This window comes from Hylobates moloch, unplaced genomic scaffold, assembly GCF_009828535.3.
Source record: "Hylobates moloch isolate HMO894 unplaced genomic scaffold, HMol_V3 SCAFFOLD_21, whole genome shotgun sequence".
NCBI lineage: Eukaryota > Metazoa > Chordata > Mammalia > Primates > Hylobatidae > Hylobates > Hylobates moloch.
Genome location: NW_026652296.1, coordinates 50,856,309 through 50,879,464, shown reverse-complemented (window position 1 = coordinate 50,879,464; position 23,156 = coordinate 50,856,309). Strand labels below are relative to the sequence as shown.

The window sequence follows — 23,156 nt, the reverse complement described above, 5'->3', positions numbered from 1 at the left end:
GCTCCAGCCAACTGCGGCCGTCACCGGAAAAAACGGGGAGCGAAGCTTATTCAGCGTATATTCCAGCAAATTGTTGAAACTGAAAATTTAAAGGAACACATAAAATTTAAATAACATATCAAAATGGCACAGCTTCTGCTTTTTGGTGAGCGCTTAACAATGATTTACTGAATGAATGAAATAGTCCACTGCGCTCTGCTCTCTGTCCCGACATGACCAATCACAAAGCGCTTGGATTTGTCGCTCAGCGCCAGTATCCCGCCTCTCTGCGCGGTTGTCTCGAAAATCAGGATTTTTTTAACCCTCCAGTAACTCCCAGGATCGGGTTTGGAAAACGGACATGCGCCGTGAGAGCTAGTTGCCTTCTACTAAACTAAAGCATCCGCCCTCAGTCCTTCCTGAGGGCTTACAGGGAAGCGCGGGCTTTCACGGCTCGGCACTCTTCACAGATTAGATAATTCATCCGGCATTTCCCCATCCTGCTTCTGGGTTCCAGGACAAACCTTTTATTCTCTTTTAACATTAAAAAAAAATAGCGGAAGTTATGTTCAAACATGGCTATTTTCATTAAAATTTATCCGGCACTGTGAAAGCTACCTTTCCTTTTCCATAATCTTTCGCACCGAATATATGTTCCATTCTTGAGCTAGTCATTTTCCAATGTTAAGAAAACATACCACAGAAAAGCGAGTTTTTTTCTCTCGATTAGTTCGACTGCCTAGCACCGTGAGTTACCGTGATTCGTTACTTGCCAATCACAGTCATTTGGTTCCCAGCCTTTTAAATAGCCTGCGTCCGGCGCCATTTTTGTTTTGGGCCCACTTTGAAAGCCGCGATATTCTGAACAGAGGCCATTTTTCTTTTGGGCAGATTCCACGGGCCATCGAAGTGTTTCGCTGCCATCTTAAATCCTGGCTGTGGCCTCAATCCAGCAGCGAAGCTGCCCGGATCATTTCGTGTTTGGGCGGCGCCTAAGTTCCCAAACGCGCGCGGAGACCCTGGGAAGGAGGAAGTAAGCGCGAAAGTGCTTCCCTTAAGCTTCTGAAGGTTGGCTGCAGTTCCGGCTACCTGTGTAGTCCGAGTTTCCACAGCCAGGTACTACTCCACCAGTGACCCTGGACAGTAACAAAACATATAAAAGCCCGAGCCCAAACCCCGCCACCATCATAGGTAAGCACATGGACCTCTGACAACCTCAGATGTTCCTTCAAGTGAACTGAACTGTTTGCCCATCTCCTCCCTCCTGGTTTTTTGCTTTGATTTTTTGAGACTTTTCCGAATCCTTCTCCCTGTACTTCCACCTTTCTTCATTGTTTTCAAAAAGCCAAAAAGTTGCTAACCATCAGGATGCCATGAGCATGGGCATTACGGTGGAAATGTTATTCAGGAAAGTTAACTGTCTTTGGACAAAGAGAATGCAGTAGCTGGGCCAGGTATTTGTATCAAATCATGGCTACCTGCATACAGAAGTACAAATACCTCCCCCTTTCCAGACATTTTTGGAGATGTGACGTAAATACAGATTGCGTTTGTATATACTTCCCATTCATTCATTTATTCAGTGCATTTCTTGAGTACCTAATTTGTGCTAGGCCATAAGGATTCAGGAGTTAGCTTAAAAAAATCCATTAACTCATGGAGCCTACATTTTATCACCTTGACATCTACTAGGTTGAGACAAATAACAATATTTTATGGTTCTTAGCACTGCTAGACTGTATAAACAAGTATTTGCTTTCTCCTTCCTCTGAGCCCTTTTTTTTTATTTTTAGTTTTTAATTTTTTTGGCTGGGTGTAGGAATTAATGGTATTGACACTTACTTCTTGGATCCTAGACATAACGATATTTGTAAGCCAGTTGGCTAGCGTTACAACTAATATTCCAGTTACTTAGGGCCGTGTTGCTCCAAGTTTGTTCCACCTGCCAGCAGCATCAGCATCCCCTGGGAGCTTGTTAGAATTACACTTCATGCCTCTCACCCCAGAGCTGCTGAATCAGAATCTTCCTCAAGAAGTGCACCGTAAAGTTCAAGGAACATTGATTCAGGGCATGGGCTAAAGATACAGCTCTTTCTTCCTTTCCCCTCCCCTCCCCTCCCCTCCCTTTCCTTTCCTTTTTTTACAATACTCATTCTCACATTGCTTTGTTCTTCTCTAGCTTATTTTAATTAAAAACGTTTTTTTCTGTTTTCATTTTTTTGAGACTGGGTCCCACTCTCAGGCTAGAGTGCAGTGGTATGATCTCAGCTCGCTGCAGCCGCCACCTGCTGGGTTCAGGTGATTCTCGTGCCTCAGCCTCCTGAGTAGCTGGGACTACAGGTGCGCACCACTGTGTCTGGCTAATTTTTTGTATCTTTAGTAGAGTTGGGTTTTTACCATGTTACCCAGACCTGTCTCAAACTCCTGGACTCAGGCAGTCCTCCCACCTTGGCCTCTCAAAGTGCTGGGATTATAAGTGTGAGCCACAGGGGCTGGCCTAACAATTTTTTTAGAAGTTTAATTATTTGGTAATGAAGCTTTCTGTATACAGTGAAACCAAGAGGTGATAGTCATAAAGCATGTTTGTATTAAAACTTCACCTTTGCTGTTACGTAGTTTATGAATTAATGTTTTGTGAAAGAAACATGGCTTTTTAAAAATGCAAAATGTGTGCATTGACTTTGAAGTGGATTGTTAGTTCTTGACATGCACATGTCTAATCATTTTAAGTTGTATTAAACCTCAAGTCTACTTTTTAGAGATTGAGGACAATAATTCAGGCACATGAAGAAACCTATTTATTAGGTAGCAAAGTAGAGATCTATAAAGCCAACCCTATAATGTCATAAAACTCTTTGTCGGGGAGATGGGGAGTACCACTTATATTTTGAGTTGATGTGAGTATGTTTCTAAAGTCTTTTTGCTTCTATTATGTAAAAGCGGTTACTTGTGTTTATTTTAGTATTGACGTTTTGTGCTTGAATAAATCAGAGGTGATTTAAAATTGGATTTGACTGATGTTAATTATAGGATAATATATAGAATATGGCTATTACAATATCGTGGACATAGAAATTCATTTGTGTCACTTTTGATTTATCTTCTAGTTAGAAAAGATTGGACTTTTTTTTTTTCTGCATTTAAAAATTATTCTGGACCCAGTACGGTGGCTCACGCCTGTTATTCCAACACTTTGGAAGGCCGAGGCCGGTGGATCACTTGAGATCAGGAGTTTGAGACCAGCCTGGCCAACATGGTGAAACCCTGTCTCTACTAAAAATACAAAAATTAGCTGGGCATGGTGGCACACACCTGTAATCCTAGCTGCTTAGGAGGCTGAGGTGGGAGAGTCGCTTGAACCCACAAGGCAGAGGTTGCAGTGAGCCAAGATAGTGCAATTGCACTTCAGCCTGGGCGACACAGCGAAACTCTGTCTCAAAAAAAACCTAGAAACTAAAAAATAAATAAATAAAAATTATTTTTAATTTATGTAAAATAAAATTATTCTTGGGTATGCAGTTTTCAGAGTTTTAATCAGTGCATTGAGTTTCGTAACTACTATCGAAATCAGCACATGGAACAGTTCCATCAGCTTCTTCCTCTCCAATTCCCTTCTGCCACCCCTTTGTAGTGCCCCTTACCCCTTCACCTTTGGCAACCAGCGATCTGTTCTCCATCATAACAGTTTTTGCTTTGAAATGATTAGATTTTAAAACTATTTTATTAATGATTATCAGGGCTTTTTTTTCTATGTAAAGGTGACTGGAAAACATTAGTTATCAGAGTTCTTGGGTTACAAAGTGGATTGATCGTGTGCTGTTTGCTTGTGCTCTCGTTGTTGTAATGATTCCGCTTAAGAGACTGAGCACCCACTGTGTATCAGGCACTAGGCCGCATAATTACATATCTGATCTCACGTTATCCTTACAGGAGCCATGAAATAGAAACTGTTGTTATTATCCCATTTCAGAGGTAAGAAAACCAGAGACTTAAAGGAGTTGAGTAGCCTGTCTCAGGTCATACGAAGAGTCAGAATTTGAAGGGATGTGTTTTACAAGAACCTAAGGGCATGCACCAGGTGTGGGTGCCTATGTCTGTTTCTGACTAGGTATTAAATAAAAACTAGATTCAGGCCGGACATGGTGGGGTCACACCTGTAATCCCAGCACTTTGAGAATCTGAGGCTAGTGGAGTGCTTGAGCTCAGGACTTACAGCATGGGCAATACGGCGAAACCTCCTCTCTACAAAAAAATACAAAAATTAGCTAGGCATGATGGCTTACACCTGTAGTCCCAGCTACTCGGGAGGCTGAGGCAGGAGGATCACTTGAACCTGGGGGAGTTGAGGTTTCAGTGAGCCGTGATCACGCCACTGCACTTCAGCCCGGGCAACAGACCGAGACTCTGTCTCTAAACAACAACAACAACGAAAACCTATTAGATTTTGCCTGTTAGTAAAGCATCTCATGCAGTGGCTGGTGGGGATTTTCTGTGGGCACAGCAGGAAGGGGAGGCTCAGATCATGGGTCAACTGACTAGGTTAAGAGTATAGAGTAACTAAAAGGTAGGACTGTTCCATGGAATTATTCTTGGTAGAGTATCAATGTTTGACTTACATTTAGTGACAAAGGATTTTTTAAAGTTCTAATTTTTTTGTTACTTGCATTATCCTCTTTCCATTGTTGAATCTGACGTGTTTTTTTTTTTTTATAAGTAAACTTTGGCATTCAGAATTACCATCTGAATAATAGCAAAAACTAATTCTTGTTTACACTGAAGTTGCCTTTCAGACTTTATCTGAGTGGTCACCAGTGAGGCCTTCGCTCATTTGTCAGTTTTCCTTGGTCTTTTGTTAAGTTTGTGATTCATTCCTTGATATTGGTTGTTTTGGTGATAAGATTGGTACATGTGTTGGGAGAGGACAACGGTGAAATGATTTATCATTCTTGAATTATAGCTGTAACTTCAGAAGTTCTAGGGCTTTGCCTTTGCTGTTTTCTGTTTCTGTTCCCATAACTAATGAAAGTTTTTTAAGATGATAGAAAGAAGCATAATAATTTCCTAGATAAAATTTGAAATCTGGAGATTAGAAGCCTAAAGTTAATTTCTGGTCTATTTAATGAGAGCATTTGCTTGTGACACAGGCCAGCAACACTAGAAAGAAGACAAATGTGAATTTCAGAGTGCCTTAGATTTTCCCACAGAATAATCTAGAGGGTCATTGACTTTCTTTATTAGAGTTTATCTCTGCTTTGTATTTAAATGACAGGACAACCATGTGATATTGTTTAATCTACTTCCATTCCCTCCCCAAATTAATTTTTTAAGGCTCTTAGGATCTTTCTCACTCCACTAAAAACACACATGTAATAATATTTTTGGTGGGTCATACCCTATCAAAGTCCCCTCTTTGTAAAAGAATGCTTGTTTTTAGGCCTGAGAGAGTGGACTCAAGAATGCACAATAGAAGATGAGGCATCATTTGTAAGTTATAATATACTCTAACTTCTCAGCATACTTACAAAATTATATACTTTCAGATATTTGGAAAATTTATCTTTTTGGGTTGTCCTACACTTCTTAAAAACAGGCAACAAAATAAAAATTCCACTGAATTTAGACTTGAATTGCTGGCTCTGGTAGCAAAGGCTTTTTAACATTTATTCTGTAAACCTGGCCACTGAGCTTGCTGCATCCTCCTGAAAGCAACTTTGAGAGCCTAGGAAAATAATCATTTAAGATGCATTGTTGCTTTGTGTGTGGGTGTGCACATTTGCTTTTTAATGATCAGTAAAAAAAATTTAGAAAAGCCTCAGGATGTTCCTTGATTTAAAACTTAATTAAGATAGAAGCTAATAATATCTTTTCCATTTAAATGAATGTTAAAATGCCAGTATTTTAAAGACAAAGAAATTTATGCACCAAAAACATCATCTTTGTGGTATAAACTTCAACCATACCTCTAATCTGTTGCCCATTATTTTCAATATGAAACACTAGGATCTTCTGGGTATGTGTTTATATGAATTACAACTCTCAGCTTTGGCTGTATGATTATATATAACTGAAGTGTTATTTATTTGGTGAAATAGGTCCAGAGTGCTTGACCTCTTTTTTGGAAGGCTTACTATGGAATTTGGAATTTAGGGACAGTAAAGATACGTTGGATAAATAGGTATAAATCTAAAAAAAAAAAAAAACAAAAACAAAAAACCACAGTCTGATTTAGTAACATCAATGGACCCAAGTCAGCAAACTTTTAATGCATAACTGTGCCACACCCCAAATACTAAAGAGGAGATGAATGGACCCTGTCCCTGGGAATCTTATAGTCAGGGAGAGGACCAGAGTTAGTTATAATTCAGTGGGCTAAGCGTGAGAGTAGAGGTGGTTCAGATGTGTCCCAGAGAAGGAGCAATTCACTTGGTTCATAGAAGGCTCCAAGGAACAGGTGGCATCTGAGTTGGGTCTCAGAGGATAACTCAACTCGATTTAGGAGAGGACATTCCACAGTGCAGCATGCATGGGTGAAGGCAGGGAGAGCTGGAGCTGCATGGTCAAGGACATGTGCCAGGAGTTGGTTATGTGGTGGCATTGATGTGCCACCACGATTTCACAGGCATGAAGTTGCCTGTGCCATGAGATGGAGGTTTGGGCAGGGGCACTGATATTGTTTGGATTTGTGTTCCTGAGCAAATCTCATGTTGAATTGTAACCCCCAGTGTTGGAGGAGGGGCCCGGTTGAAGGTGATTGTATCATGGGGGCAGATTTCCCACTTGCTGTTCTCACGATAGTGAGTTCTCTCGAGCTCTGGTTGTTTAAAAGTGTGTAGTACCTCTCTCTTCGCTCTCTTCCTCCTGCTCCAGTCATGTAGGACGTGCCTGCCTCCTTTTGCCTTCTACCATGATTTAAGTCTCCTGAGGCCTCCCCAGCCATGCTTCCTGTAGAGCCTGGAGAACTTTGAGCCAATTAAACCTCTTTCCTTTATAAATTACCCAGGTAGTTCTTTATAGCATTACAAGAACAGACTAATACAAGCACCGACAAAAGGGCTTGTGATGCTGTGGGAATCCCAGTGAAGAGTTTTGAATAGGGGACTCATGCTCAGACACCTCTAATGTTGGGTTTGGGGATGGGAAAGTGCAAGGATAGAGATTAGAGGTACCTTAAGAGGCAGTAGTTGTGGGGGTGTCCTCAGGATAACCCTTTCTTTGGGGTCTGGACCTCCTGGCATCACCATGTGTTTTAGTCTGCCTGTGCTGCCATAACAAAATACCTTAGACTGAGTAATTTATAAACAATAGGAATTTATTGCTCACAGTTCTGGAGAATGGGACGTTTAAGATCAAGGCACCAGCAGATTCACTGTCTGGTGAAGGCTTTCTTCTTTCTTTCCTTTTTTTTTTTTTTGAGATGGAGTCTCGCTCTTTCCCCCAGGCTGGATTGCAATGGCATGATCTTGGCTCACTGCAACCTCCGCCTCTCAGGTTCAAGCGATTCTCCTACCTCAGCCTTCTGAGTAGCTGGGATTACAGGTGCACGCCACCACACCCAGCTAATTTTTGTATTTTTAGTAGAGATGGGGTTTCACCATGTTGGTCAGGCTGGTCTCAAACTCCTGACCTTGTGATCCGCCCGCCTCGGCCTCCCAAAGTGCTGGGATTACAGACGTGAGCCACTGCGCCCAGCCTGGGCTTGCTTTCTGCTTCAAAGATGATATCTTCTTGCTGTACTCTCACATAAGGTAGGGGGGCTGGGGAGCTTGTTTGAGCCTTTTTTAAAATAAGGGCACTGGTCCCATTCGTGAGGATGGAGCCCTCATTACTTATCACTTTTCAAAGTCCCCACCGTTAATACTATTACATTGGGCATTAGGTTCCAACATATGAATTTGGGGGGATACCAACATATAGACCATAGCACCAAGTCGTGATTTTTCCTTCTCATGGGAGGCGGATGGGCCCATCCATGACTGTCATCTGTTCCATCCCAGATAACAGGCTGTGTGCATGTAGTGAGGGAAGAGAACATGTGTTTCCCACAGATTCTCTGGCAGTTGGTTCTTCTGTCTTTAGATATCACAACTAATTGGGTTTTGTAAAAGAATAGTGAGGGACATGCCCCTCAGTTCCCAGAGGATATAAAAGTCTCATGGTTGGATGTTGCACAGTGGTTGTCAAGGCCTAAATAACAGAAGGGATGAGAAGACTCTCCTGCCACCCCCTACTGCCTTGCCAGACCTGCAGAGACTTTGTTGGGAGGCAGGGGCACCTTACTATGGGGAACACCTCTGCCCATTTTTCTGTTGGATTGCTTTTTCTTTTATTTATTTATTTATTTATTTTTGAGATGGAGTTTCGCTCTTGTTGCCCAGGCTGGAGTGCAATGGCGCGATCTCCGCTCACCTCAACCTCCGCCTTCTGGGTTCAAGCAATTCTCCTGTCTCAGCCTCCCAAGTAGCTGGGATTACAGGCATGTGCCACCACGCCCGGCTAACTTTTTTGTATTTTTAGTAGAGACGGGGTTTCTCCATGTTGGTCCAGCTGGTCTCGAATTCCTGACCTCAGGTGATCCGCCTGCCTCGGCCTCCCAAAGTGTTGGGATTACAGGCATGAGCCACTGTGCCTGGCCTGGATTGCTTTTTCTTGGATACTTATGTTTTACTGGTTATATGTCTTACAAATATTTTCTCCCAGTTTATGATGCCTCTTCCCCCATTTCTTTATGGTGTGTTTTAATGAAGAGAAGTTTTAGTTTTTTTTAAGCTTTTATTTTGAAATAATTATAGATTCACAGGCAGTTACAAAAAAATGTACAGGGAGGTCCTGTAAACGCTTCATTCAGTTTCCCCCAGTGGGAACATATTGGGTAACTGTAGTACAAGTATGAAAACTAGAAAATTGACACTGGTTTAATCCCTAGAATTTATTAGAGTTAAGCAGTTATACATGCATTTCTTTGGTTTTGTACAATTTTATTACATGTGTATGTTCATGTAACCAACTTCACGATCAAGATAGAGAAATGTTCCATGGTTCCATTGCCACAGTTTCCCTCCTGCTACCTCTTTGTAGCTACACACTCCTCTCCCATCCATAATCCTCTGGCAACCACTCATCTCTTCCTCACTTCTACGATTTTATTTCAAAAGTATTATATAAATGGAATCATACAATATACAACCTTTTGAGATTGCCTTTTTTTTTTTTTCAAGACAGAGTCTTGCTCTGTTGCCCAGGCTAGAGTGCAATGGCACGATCTTGGCTCACTGCAAACTCCGCCTCCTGGGTTCAAGCAATTCTCCTGCCTCAGCCTCCCCAGTAGCTGGGATTACAGGTGTGCACCAAGATGCCTGGCTAATTTTTTTTATTTTTAGTAGAGATGGGGTTTCACCATGTTGGCCATGCTGGTCTTGAACTCCTGACCTTGTGATCCACCCTCCTCGGGCCTCCCAAAGTGCTGGGATTACAGGTGTGAGCCACCATGCCCAGCCGATGAGATTGCCCTTTTTTTTTTCTTTTTTTTTTTGAGACGGAGTCTCACTCTGTCACTCAGCCTGGAGTGCAGTGGCATGATCTTGGCTCACTGCAACCTCTGCCTCCCGAGTTCAAGCGATTCTCCCGCCTCAGCCTCCTGAGTAGCTGGGACTACAGGCACATGCCACTAAGCCCGGCTAATTTTTTGAATTTTTAGTAGAAACAGGGTTTCACCATGTTAGCCAGGCTGGTCTTGAACTCCAGACCTCAAGTGATCTGCCCGCCTCGGCCTCTGAAAGTGCTGGGATTATAGGCGTGAGTCACTGTGCCTGGTTGAGATTGCTTTTTTTTTTTTTTTTTAAACTCAGCCTATTTCCTTAAAATCCATCCAAGTTGCATGTATCAATAGTTTATTCCCTCTGCCTGAGTAATATGCCAGGGCATAAATGTACTGCAGTTTGTTTAACCATTCACACATTGAAGGATGTCAGGGTTGTTTCCAGTTTGTGGCTGTTAAGAATAAAGTTACTATGATGGCGAGACGCGGTGGCTCATGCCTGTAATCCCAGCACTTTGGGAGGCTGAGGTGGGTGGATCACAAGCTCAGGAGTTCAAGCCCAGCCTGGCCATGATGGTGAAACCCCATCTCTATTAAAAACACAAAAATTAGCCAGGCGTGGTGGCAGGCACCTGTAATCCCAGCTACTCGGGAGGCTGAGGCAAGAGAATCGCTTGAACTCGGAGGGCAGAGGTTGCAGTGAGCCAAGATCGGGCCCCTGCACTCCAGCCTGGGCAACAGAGTGCGACTCCGTCTCAAAAAAAAAAAAAAAAAAAAGAATAAAGTTACTATGAACATTTTTGAACAAGTTTTTACGTGAGCCTAAGTTCTCATTTCTCTGGGATAAATTCTGAGGAGTTCAATTTTTGGATTGTAGGTAAGTTCATGTTTAGATGGATAGAAACTTGCAGTCACTTTTCCTGAGTGGCTGTACCACTTTTACAGTCCCACCAGTGGTATATGAGAGATCTATTTTCTCTGCACGCTCACCAGCATTTGGTGTTATTATTTTTTATTTGTCTTTCTGGTAGATATGTAGTGATATCTCGTGGTTTTATTTTGCATTTTCCCCTGGCTAATGATGTCGAATATCTTTTCATATGCTTTTTTATCATCTGTATATCCTTCTTGGTGAGATATCTGTTTGTCATTTGCCCATTTTCTGATTGGACTGTTGCTTTTTACTATTGAATTTTGAGACTTCTTTACATATTCTAGATAGAAATCCTTTGTTGGATATAGATTGCAAATATTTTCTCCCAGTTTTAGAAAAGTTTTAATTTCAATATGGTCAAAGCTGTCATTCTTTTTCTTTATGGTTTACATTTTCTCTGTCTAGTTAAAAAAACTCCTTTATGATTTTGAGTTCATAAAAATATCTTCTGAGAGGTTTTAGTTTCGCACATTTGAGTTTTTAACCCATCTGTAATTGATTTTTGAGTCCTGTATGAGATAGAGTCCAATTTAATTTTTTCTCAAATAGATATGAGCAGTTGTTTGACCACAGTTTATTGAATGAGTCATCTCTTCATTTCCCACTAATTTCACAGTGCTGCTCCCAGCGTGCTTCAGTTTCATAAATGCATGCATTGGTTTCTGGTGTGTGGAGTCTGCCCCTTCTGCCTGTTTGTCTACCCGTTTGCCAGTACATTAGTTTTTTTACCTTCCATTGTAGTAGTTTTGCTAAGACAAACCCCCTCTTTTTTTTTTGTTTTTATTCCTTTTCTAGAAGTGTCTTGATCTTTTTTAGCCTTTCTCAGTTTCCCTGTTCAAGTTTGTGGTTGGAGTTGCATTAAATTAGTAGGTCAGTCAGAGGATGTCTTGTATATATTTTTTTCATTTTATTCCTAGATACTTTTTATTTGTGGGATGCTAGTTTAAATGATGTTTTAAGTTCTACATTTTCTACTTGTTGCAAAGAAGTTGTTTCTACTGGTTCATCATTAAGCATTTTGTTACATTTTTGTAGATGCTTTTTTTTAGATTAAGAAATTCCTTTGTATTCATAGATTTCTAATGTTATATTTTTATTTTTTTTCTGCTTCTACTGAAATGATTATGTGCCTTTTTTCTTCTTCAGTTTTTGTTTTTGTTTTTTGAGACAGGATCTCTCTCTGTCACCCAGGCTGGAGTGCAGTGGCATAAACATGGCTCACTGCAGCCTTGAACTCCTGGGCTCAAGTGATCCTCCTGCCTCAGTTTCCCATGTAGCTGGGACCAAAGGTGCAGGGCTCCACACCTGGCTGAATTTTTTTTTTTAGAGACAGGGTCTCACTTTGTTGCCTAGGCAGGTCTTGAACTCCTGGGCTCAAGCAGTCCTCCTGCCTCAGCCTCCCAAAGTCCTGGGATTACAGGTGTGAGCCACTGAACCCGGCCTCTACTTCAGTTTTTTAATGTGATGATTTCTCTAGTGTTTAGCCAACCTTGCACTCCTCAGATACCTCACTTGGTTCTGATGTTTGTTTGTTTTTAAGTAGGTTTGCTAGATTAAAATTGCTTCTAGATTATTGCTTCTGTGTTCACTCACAGAATTGACTGATTTTTCATTCTTTTACTGCCTTTGGTTTTGCTATCAGTGCTCCATAAAATGAGTGGTGGGATGATTTCCTTGTTACTCTTTTCTCTGGAAGAATTTGTACAGTGGCATTATTTGAACCCTGAACTACTTGTTGATTTCTGGATTCTAGAGGTTTAAAAATGGAATAGACTATAGAGGTCAACCTTTCCAACTCCACTGTTTTTTTGAGGTGGGAAGAATTAAATGCTGAGGCTTAAATCCAAGGGACACTTTGCACTGTACCATGACCCAGTGATTTCATCATTATAGAAACCCTAATCCTGAAGTAGAGGTAATAGTCATTTTATTATGTAAAACAGATGGCTCAAAGCCTTCGCACCCGAAGTCCATGCAGATCCATGTAGGAGTGGCTTGGAAAACATCACATTAGCCTTAGTCTGTTAGTTTCCTAGGCCCATCTGATTAAGATTAAGAATGGAGTTAAGAAAGGGACTCAGGCACTCTGACAGCTCTGGGATCACCTGCGAGAGCAGGCTGACGACCCCGCTGGCCTACTGTTGAGCAGCTTTGTGTAGGAGCTAGCAGCTCACAGGGGCAGTGATATGTTTATTGCCCAGTGTGATGATAATTTTAATTGGGAATATCAAATAAATATTCAATATATGGTATTTTTATGAACATTAATAAAGATTCAGTATATTTTTGGAAAATTTCCCTAAAAATAGAAAAAAAATAAAAAGGTTATATGCATAAGTGACTCAGCTCCAATTATCTGGAACATTTTTTTCACCCAGCAGGCTTTTCTTGAGTACCCTCTAGTGTTAGGCATTGCTCTGAGGGCCGCTCACATATGAGTGTGTACTTCTTCCACCATGGATAAGTATGATTTTACCATATTTGGAACTTAGCAGATTGGCTCAGTTCATTTCAGATTTCAATTCACCATTTAATTCATCCCCAGCACATGCCTAGTGCTGTCATAAACCAAAGAAAAGATGGTTTCTTTATCTGAAATGACTTTAGCAAATATGCAAGCTCAAGGTCTATGCAACTGACTACCCAGATGTGTTATGGGCTTTATCTTGGTAGAATTCATTTATTTATATTTTGTCTATGAAGGATGCCATATTATGTAGCATAGTGGTAAATTAATTCAAACTACATTTTCATTAACTATAGAGTTTCTTTCTTTCTTTGATTAACAGGAGAGGACCACTACACATGTAGCTTTATTTGAGGTCATACTGTGTTGGGAACTTGGACCTTGGTGTGAGGCAGAGGGAGGAAGGTCACACCTACCCTGACAACCCAATTAGTCACTGACCTTGGCAATTCTACAGGTGACAGATGTTGCTAGTTTGCCCTCAGTGGACCTGACAAGGCTCTTATCTAGCGCTTGGTTAGGCCATCAGCTGTGAGATCCTGGTCTGGTCCCATAAGTTCTCATTAGGGGAATAGATGGCAAGGCTGGGAGTAGAGGGTCTGTAAGATCTATTTTAGCCCTAGAATTGTGACTTTTTGAATTTCCAAACATTGTGGAAACAAGTGAAAAAGTTACATAACTTGAGGCAGAGTGTGTTATGATATTAAAAACACACTAAAATATTCAGAATATAGATTTCATACTTCCCAGGTAGCCTATTTTACATTGTCAGACCATATTATTTTATATAAAAAAATACGAGCTTTTCAGTTCCAGATCCCTAGAGATCATTTTTTTGATATTGGACTTTGATGATATTCTGTGAAAAATTCAGAATCTACATCGTAAATGTAGCTGTTCTTGTTTTATTGATAAAAGTAAAAAAAAAACCCACAAAAACAAAACCTTATTGTGAGTTGAAAATGTGAAAATGTAACTGTATTAGTAATATTAGCCATCACAGTAACCTCACTGTAATATGACTCATTCATGATCTATCCAAGGCAGATATGATGTGAAAGGCTTGCCTTGGCCTTCCACGTGATCTGTCTGTCCTTCAGGAAAAGAAGTACATATGGGAAAACCCGTGTGTAATTAAAAAATAATTGGATCACACATTTTTTTACTTGTGGTGGTTACTTATTGACAAAACTGTCCCCTTTTTCCTGGTTCCATGTCTAGCTGATCCACTTGAGTATTCTTTTTAAGTACCCTCATCTAGGGACTTCCTTAATTCTTCGCAAGATTATTCAAGCCTGATTTAAGGTATTTAAGGTGACTGATTTTATGTTTATTAGGCAAAAATAATGTAATTTCTAAAAATCCATATAAAGTTTTCAGGACAACCTTTATATACATTGTTTTTAAACATGTGCCTGATTTCCCAGGAACTTACTTTTTTTCCACGTACATTTGTGTCTAAATGGGCTTCCTAAGATAAACATCATTAAATATTTTTCTAAGTCATATGCATTATGTTATTTAGAGAATGGAAATGAATACTTAACATGACTTAAGGTTTGGATAAAGATATTTTTGTCCATTTAAAAAATTAGGATCTCATCACATAGGAGGCAAAAATTAAAAAATTAAAAATTAAAATCAAAGGGTACCAAATTTCTAAAAAAATCACCATTGACTAAGTAATAATAATTATCAATACTCATCGAAGGCCTAGTGGTTTTTTGTTTTGTTTTGTTTTGAGACAGAGTCTCACTCTGTCGCCCAGGCTGAAGGGCAATGGCGCGATCTCGGCTCACTGCAAGCTCCACCTCCCGGGTTCACGCCATTCTCCTGCCTCAGCCTCCCGAGTAGCTGGGACTGCAGGTGCGCGCCACTACGCCTGGCTAATTTTTTGAGATTTTTAGTAGAGACGGGGTTTCACTGTGTTAGCCAGGATGGTCTCGATCTCCTGACCTCTTGATCTGCCCGCCTCGGCCTCCCAAAGTGCTGGGATTACAGGCGTGAGCCACTGCGCCCGGCCGGCCTAGTGTTTTTATATGTCATTTTATTTAGTCCTTTCAATAATTTTGAGTTAGGTATTATTATTCTTATTTTAGAAATAAAATATTCAGGATACAGAAATAAGTGCCCTTCTTATTTATTTATTTTTTTGAGACAGAGTATCACTCTGTCACCCAGGCTGGAGTGCAGTGGCATAATCTCGGCTCACTGCAACTTCCGTCTCCCGGGTTCAAGCGATTCTCCTGCCTCAGCCTTGCGAGTAGCAGGGATTACAGGCGCCCACGACCATGCCTGCCTAACTTTTGTACTTTTAGTAGAGACGGGGTTTCGCCATGTTGGCCAGGCTGGTCTCAAACTTTGACCCCAAGTGATCCACCTGCGTTGGCCTCCCAAAGTGTTGGGATTACAGGTGTGAATGACCGCGCCTGGCCATGTTTTTCTTGTTTAAAAAAAGGCTCTCAAACTGCGCTGTCCATAATGGTGGCTACCTACAAGTGTCTATTGAGCACCTGACACATCATCAGTCCAAATTGAGATGTCCTAGAAATATAACCAATTTCAAAGTCTTGGTTAAAACAACAAGCATGTAAACATTTTTATATAGCTCACATGTTGAAATGCTAACATGTTGGCTATATCAGGTTAAATAAAATAGATTGGCCAGGCGCCGTGACTCACAACTGTAATCCCAGCACTTTGGGAGGCCGAGGCGGGTGAATCATGAGGTCAGGAGTTCGAGACCAGCCTGGCCAATATGGTGAAACCCCGTCTCTACTAAAAATACAAAAAATTAGTTGGGCATAGTGACGGGCACCTGTAATCCCAGCCACTCGGGAGGCTGAGGCAGGGGAATCGCTTGAATCCAGGAGGTGGAAGTTGCAGTGAGCCAACATCGTGCCACTACACTCCAGCCTTGGTGACAGAGTGAGACTCCGTCTCAAAAACATAAAATAAAATAAAATAGGTTATTCAAATTAACTTTATCTGTTTCTGTTTACTTTTTTAAAAATGCAACTACTAGAAAACTTAAAATTACATTTGTGGCTTGCATTATATTTCTATTGGAAGAGCTGCTCTAACAGTTTCAACGGGCAAATAGTTCCATGCTCAAGGCTTGTGAATGATGGTGTCCTCCTCAACCCCGTTCCTCCATCCTTGTGAGCTCTCTTCACCTTGTTCTTCAGTTTGGGGCAGAGTTTAGTACTTAAGAATTGGATCCAGGTAGGGCATGGTGGCTCCCATGTATAATCCCAGCACTTTGGGAGGCTGAGGCTGGTGGATTACTTGAGCTCAGAGATGAAGACCAGCGTGGGCAAGATGGTGAAGCCCCATCTCTATAAAAAATATAAAAATAGGCTGGGCACAGTAGCTCATGCCTGTAATCCCAGCACTTTGGGAGGCCGAGGTGGGTGGATCACCTGAGGTCAGGAATTCAAGACCAGCCTGACCGATATGATGAAACTCTGTCTCTACTAAAAATACATCAATTAGCTGGGCGTGGTGGCATGCACCTGTAATCCCAGCTACTCGGGAAGCTGAGACAGGAGAATCGCTTGAACCCAGGAGACAGAGGTTGCAGTGAGCTGAGATCACGCTATTGTACTCCAGCCTGGGCAACAAGAGCGAAACTGTCTCAAAAAAAAAATATGTGTGTATATATATATATATATATATATATATGTAAATTAGCTGGGCTTGGTGGCATGAACCTGTCTGTAATCCCAGCTACTCAGGAGGCTGAGGCAGGAGGATCACTTGAGTCCAGGAAGTGGAGGTTGCTGTGAGCCTAGATTGAGCCACTGCACTTCAGTCTGGTTGACAAAGTGAGACTCTATCTCAGAAAATAAATAAATAAATAAATAACGTAAAAAAATTTTATTAAAAAAAGAATTGGCTCCAGATCACTAAATTGCTGTCTGTATTTTTGCTTTATTATAGCTGTTGTGGTTGTTATTATTTTTACTGGTCTGCTTTGTTTCTGAAACATTCCATCACCATTAGAGATCTTTTGCTCTGTTTAACCTCTGTGCCCTCACCATATTTATACACACACATTCACTATTTTTCTAATATCATCATAAGCATAATATTGCTTAGGTCAGGATTCAATGTTTGCTATTATAACTACAAATGCTAGTCATAACTGAGCTATGTATTAAGCACTCTTTTTATTTACTGCAGTTTTTGTTTATCATGGAATCAGTCATTGCCTTGTTATTCTTCTGCTGTTTAGCTTTCCATGTATCTGTCCTAATTCAATCTCATATTCTCCACGAGTTGTCTAAAACTCATCCGTGTGTGTGTGTGTGTGTGTGTGTGTGTAGATCTTCCTGGATGTGCCTCTCCCCTGCGGCCTGCTCTGGTCTGCACCTGCGCTTCTCCTGTGGTCTACCCACAGCTCTCATGGAGGCCTCCTTTCACCAGATCCTCAGCTTTCCTCTGCCTTTCTCCTGTCTCACCCTTCCTGTTTCCTCTTTCTTGCTTAATTTCCTCATTTTGGTGAAGCACATCTTTAGTAGCTTCCTGAGAAAAAATACATGAAACAGTTTTATAAGAACTTGCATGTCTAAGAATTTTTTTTTTCCCCTGAAGTTTAAATCCAATTTGAGGTTGGAAACAATTTTCTTCAGAATTTTGAAGATATTTCTCCATTTCTTTGGGCAGTTTGGAACCAATTCTGACTCCTGATCCTTTGTGTTCTCCACCTCCTACTACCACCCACACACTTAAAAAAATTTTTTTTTTATCCCCAATGCCTAAAATTTCACTGGGATAGGTGCTCTAATGTGGGTCAGTCTCCATACTAATTTTCATGTGTTTGACCTCCTATATTGGTCTTTTAATTTTAATTTATTGTCTCTTCATTTTTTTAATTTTTGCTGAAGTTTCTGAGAGATTTCATCAGCTTTATCTTTCAACCATTCTATTAAGTTTGTAAAATTCAACTATCGTTGTTTTAGTTTGTTGTCTTCTGATAGTTCTCTTTTTTTGTTGCCGTCATTTTTTGCTTTATGGCTGCAGTATCTGCAGTCTCCCTAATGATAATTTTTAAAAAATGTTTTCTTCTGCCTCCATACTTTGTTTCAGCCAAGTAGGTTTTTTTCTCTGTTTGGTTTTCTTTCGTAATTTAATCTTGCCTTAGGTGGTAGGTGATTCCTGCTTGTTTACTTGTATTTGAGATTGGGACATTAAAAGAGGACTAGAATTTCTGCATATGGGTGTGGGGCTTATGGATGTGGACTTCACTTAAGAGCCATCTGTTTAGGCTGTTTCCTTGGGGAACCCCTATGTCAGTATTTTTAGACACTGTCTTTTAGATTAGTCCAATTCTCTGAATAGGGAGATTTCAGTCTGCAGTCTGGAGAGTGTGGGCAGGGTAGAGAGGCATGCAGGCAGAGGAAGGTCTCCGTTTGTATTCCCTAATTTCTCTTTGTTCAGAAGATTTCACCTTCTACTGTGCCTGGTGTTTTCCAGACTAGAGATCCTCTATTTCACCCTCTTCAGAAAATACTCCAGGTTTCTGCCAGGGTGAGAAAAAGCGGTTGCCTGGCTGAGCACAGTAAAGGGGAATATTTACCTTTTTATTGCCAAATAATATTCTATTGTATGATATATCACATTTTATTTATCTGTTCATTAGTTGATGGACATTTGGGTTGTTTCCATTTTTTGACTATTATTAGTAGTGCTTCTGTGAGCATTCCTGTATAATTTTTTTGTATAGAGTTATTTTTTTTTCTTGGATATATCCTTAGGAATGGAAATGCTGGGTCATGTGGCAACTCTTTAAATTTTGAAACGCTATCAAACTATTGTGCAAAGTGGCTACATTTTACATTCCTACCATCAATGTATGAGAGTTCCAGTTTATTCACATCCTTGCCAACATCTGTTATTATTTGTCATTTTGATTTTAGCTATTTATCTTAATGGGTATAAAGTAATATCTCACTGTGGTTTTGATTTGCATTTATTTGATGGCTAATGATGTTAAGCATCTTTTCATGTGCTTATTGGTCATTTGTATATCTTCTTTGAAGGAATGTCTATTCAAATTCTTTGCTTATTTTTAAATTGAGTTATTTGTCCTCTTATTGAGTTGAGTTCTTTATATATTCTGGACATGAGTCCTTCATCAGATGTATGATTTGCAGATTTTTTTTCTATTCTGTGTATTATCTTTTTACTTTCTTGGTTTGAAGTATAAAAGTTTTTAATTTTGATAAAATCTAATTTACTAATTGCTTTTGTCACTTCTGTTTTGGTATCATATCTAAGAAAGTGTTGCCTAATGAAAGGTCACAAAACTTTATGCCTATGTTTTTTCCTAAGGTTTTTTATAGTTTTAGCTCTTATATTTAGGTCTTTGATCCATTCTGATTTAACTTTTTGTACATGGTGTGGTGTAGCAGTCCAACTTTATTATTCGGCATATGGATACCCAGTTGTCCTAGAACCATTTGTTGAAAAAGCTATTTTCCCATCAAGTTATCTTAGTACCCTTGTTGAAAATCAATTGAACATAAATTTAAGGATCTATTTCTATCAATTTTATTCCAATTGACCTATATATCTTTATTTATTTATTTATTTGAGACAGAGTCTCACTCTGTCCACCAGGCTAGAGTGCAGTGGCGCAATCTTGCCACACTGCAACCTCTGCCTCCTGGTTTCAAATGATTCTCGTGCTTCAGCCTTCCCAGTAGTTGGGATTACAGGTGTGCACCACCAGGCCTGGCTAATTTTTTGTATTTTTAGTAGAGACAGGGTTTCACCATGTTGACCAGGTTGTCTCGAACTCCTGGCCTCAAGTGATTTGCTAGCCTTGGCCTCCCAAAGTGCTAGGATTACAGGTGTGAGCCACTGCGCCTGGCCTATATGTCTGTTCTTATGCTAGTGTAGGTTGAGCATCCCTGATATGAAAATCCAAAATATGAAATCCTCCAAAGTTGGAAACTTTCTGAATGCCAACATGATGCCACAAGTACAGAATTCCACACCTGACTTCACATGACAGTCTGTAGTCAAAATGCAGTCAAAACTTTGTTTCATGCACAAAATCATAAAAATATATAAAATTCAGGCTATCTGTATAAGGTGTATATGAAACATAAGTGAATTTTGTGTTTAGATTTGGATCTCATCCCCAGGATATCTCATCATGTATATGTAAATATTCCAAAATCTGCAAAAATCCTACATCTGAAACACTTCTGGTCTTAAGCATTTCTGATAAGGGATACTCAGCCTGTACCATACTGTTTTGATTGTTGTGATGTTGTAGTAAGCTTTTATTTATTTATTTATTTATTTATTTTTTCAGATGGAGTCTTGCTCTGTCACCCAGGCTGGAGTGCAGTAGCATGATTTTGGCTCACTGCAACCTCTGCCTCTCAGGTTTAAGCAATTCTCCTGCCTCAGCCTCCTGAGTAGCTGGGATTACAGGCACATGCCACCATGCCCAGCTCATTTTTGTATTTTTAGTAGAGACGGGGTTTCACCGTGTTGGCTAGGCTGGTCTCGAACTCCTGACCTCGTGATCTGCCTGCTGTGGCCTCCCATAGTGTTGGGATCAACAGGCGTGAGCCACTGCGTCCAGCTGTAGTAAGCTTTTAAATTTAGAAGCCTGAGTTCTCCGATTTCATTCTTCTTTTTCAGTATTGTTTTTGTTACTCCAGATCTCTTGCATTTTCACATACATTTTAGGATAAACTTGGTAATTTCTATAAAGAAGTCAGCTGGGATTTTGACAGGGCTTGCGATGAATCTGAGAACAATTTGGGACTATTGCTATATTAACAGCATGAAGTCTTACAATCCGTGAACATGGCTTATCTTTCCACTTAAGTCTTTAATTTCTTTCAATTATATTTTATGACTTTTGGTGTACAAATCTTGTACTTTTGTTATACTTATTCCTAAGTATTCTTTTTCATGTTATTATGAATGGAATTTTTCTTTAAATTTTATTTTAGGACTATTCATTGTTGGTATGTAGAAATACAGTAGATTTAAAAATATTTATCATATATCCTACAACCTTGCTGAACATATTAATTCTAGTAGTTTTTTGATGATTTGTTAGGGTTTTCTATATATGAGAACATGTTGTTTATGAATAGACAGTTTATTTCTTTCTTCCTAATCTGGATGCTTTTTATTTCTTTTTCTTGCCTAATTGCCTTAGTTAGAACCTTTAGTACAATGATGAAAAGAAGTGGCAAGAGCAGATGTTTCTTGTAAAGACATGTCTCTCATCTTAAGGGAGAAAACATTTAGTCTTCATCATTAAGTATGATTTTAGCACTTGGTTTTTCCTAAATGTCTTTTATCAGGTTGAGATAGTCCTTTCTGTTTCTATTGTGTTGGCTTTTTTTTTTTTAATTTAAAAAAACATTTTGGGTTTTTTTTTTTAATTTGGGATGATTATGTGCATTTCTTCTGTTATTCTATTAATAGAGTGTATTATATTGATTAATTTTCAGATCTTAAACTATCCTTGCATTCTTGGGATACATCCAACTTGATCATGGTGTATAATCTTTTTTACATGTTGCTATGTTTGATTTTCTAATATTTTATTGAGAATTTTTGTGTCGCTTCATAAGGGACATTGATGTGGTTTTCTTGTGATATCTCTCTCTGGTATTGGTATCAGGATGATACTGGCTTCAGAATTATTTGAGAAATTTTTCTTATGCTTCTGTCTTTTTAAAGAGTTTATGAGGGATTGGTTTAAATTATTCTTTACACATTTGGTAGAATATAGCAGAGAAGCTCTCTGAGCCTATGCTTTTCTCTCTCTTTTTTTTTTTTTCTTTTTGTAGAGATGAGGTCTTGCTGTGTTGCCTAGTTTGGTCTCGAACTCCTGAGCTCAAGTGATCCTCCCACTTTGGCCTCCCAAAGTGCTGGGATTATAGGTGTGAGCCACCATGCCTGGCCAAGGCCTGTCCTTTTCTTTGCAAGCAGTGCTTAAATTACTAATTTAATATAGTATTTTGGTTAAGGGCAATTATAAGTGAACATTCATCTTATAAATACCCATTGATATTTTACTATTCAGCCAATCTTTTTCCTGTATAATTTCCAAATAAAAAGAAATTTTAATATACCTAATTATAACTTTTTTTTTTCTTAAAGGTCAGTAGTTACTGTGGAATCAGTAAGCCATGGCATCTAAGAAATTTGCTGTTAAAGTAAGTAATGTTTAATAGCTTTTTTAAAAGTGGCTAATCACTTTCTGATATTACTGAGTTCTGTGTTAATTGAAAATTGAAGTTCCTAACTTTCTACTTTTTAAACTTGGGACTCTGCAAAAATTTTTTTTTCTTCAACTTTTAAGTTCTGGGGCACATGTGCAGGATGTGCAGGTTTGTTACATAGGTAAACATATGCCACAGTGGTTTGTTGCACAGATCATCCCATGACTTAAGTATTAAGCCCAGTGTCCATTAGCTATTCTTCCTGATGTTCTCCCTCCCCTTGCCCCTCCAACAGGTCCCAGTGTGTGCTATTTCCCCCCATGTGTCTATGTGTACTAATTCAGCTCCCACTTATAAGTGAGACTGTGTGGTATTTGGTTTTCTGTTCTTGCATTAGTTTGTTGAGGATAATGCCTTCCAACTCCATCCACGTCCCTGCAAAGGACATGATTTTGTTCCTTTTTATGTCTGCATAGTATTCCATGGTGTATATGTACCACATTTTCTTTATCCGTTTTTTCACTGATGGGCATTTAGGTTGATTCCATTTCTTTGCTATTGTGAATAGTGTTGCAATGAACACACGCATGCATGTTTCTTTATAATAGAATGATTTTTATCTTGGGGGGTATATACCTGGTAATGGGATTGCTGGGTCAAATGGCATTTCTGCCTCTAGATCTTTGGGAAATTGCCACACTGCCTTCCATAATAGCTGAACTAATTTACACTCCCACCAACAGTGTAAAAATCCTTTTTCTCTGCAACCTCACCAGCCCAGCATCTGTTGTTTCCTGAATTTTTAATAATCACCATTTTGACTGGCATGAGATGGTATTGTGTTGTTTTTGATTTGCATTTCTTTAATGATCAGTGTTGAGCTTTTTTTCATATATTTGCTGGCTACATGAATGTCCTTTTTTCAGAAGAGTCTGTTTACGTCCTTTGCCCACTTTTTAATGGGGTCGTTTTTTTTCTTGTAAGTTTGTTTAAGTTCCTTGTAGACTCTGGATATTAGACCTTTGTCAAATAGAT

The 23,156-nt window shown here is 39.6% G+C and overlaps 1 protein-coding gene across 1 annotated transcript in view; it reads left to right on the top strand.

Moving 5' to 3' along the window:
- Positions 1-23,156, top strand: part of SLX4IP (SLX4 interacting protein) — a 190,624-nt gene continuing 167,468 nt past the window's right edge. Inside the window, exons 1-3 of the mRNA XM_032142169.2 lie at positions 1-145; positions 871-1,170; positions 22,060-22,115. Coding sequence (XP_031998060.1) covers positions 22,089-22,115 — 27 coding nt within the window. The 5' untranslated portion in view covers positions 1-145; positions 871-1,170; positions 22,060-22,088. The remainder of the gene's footprint in view (positions 146-870; positions 1,171-22,059; positions 22,116-23,156) is intronic.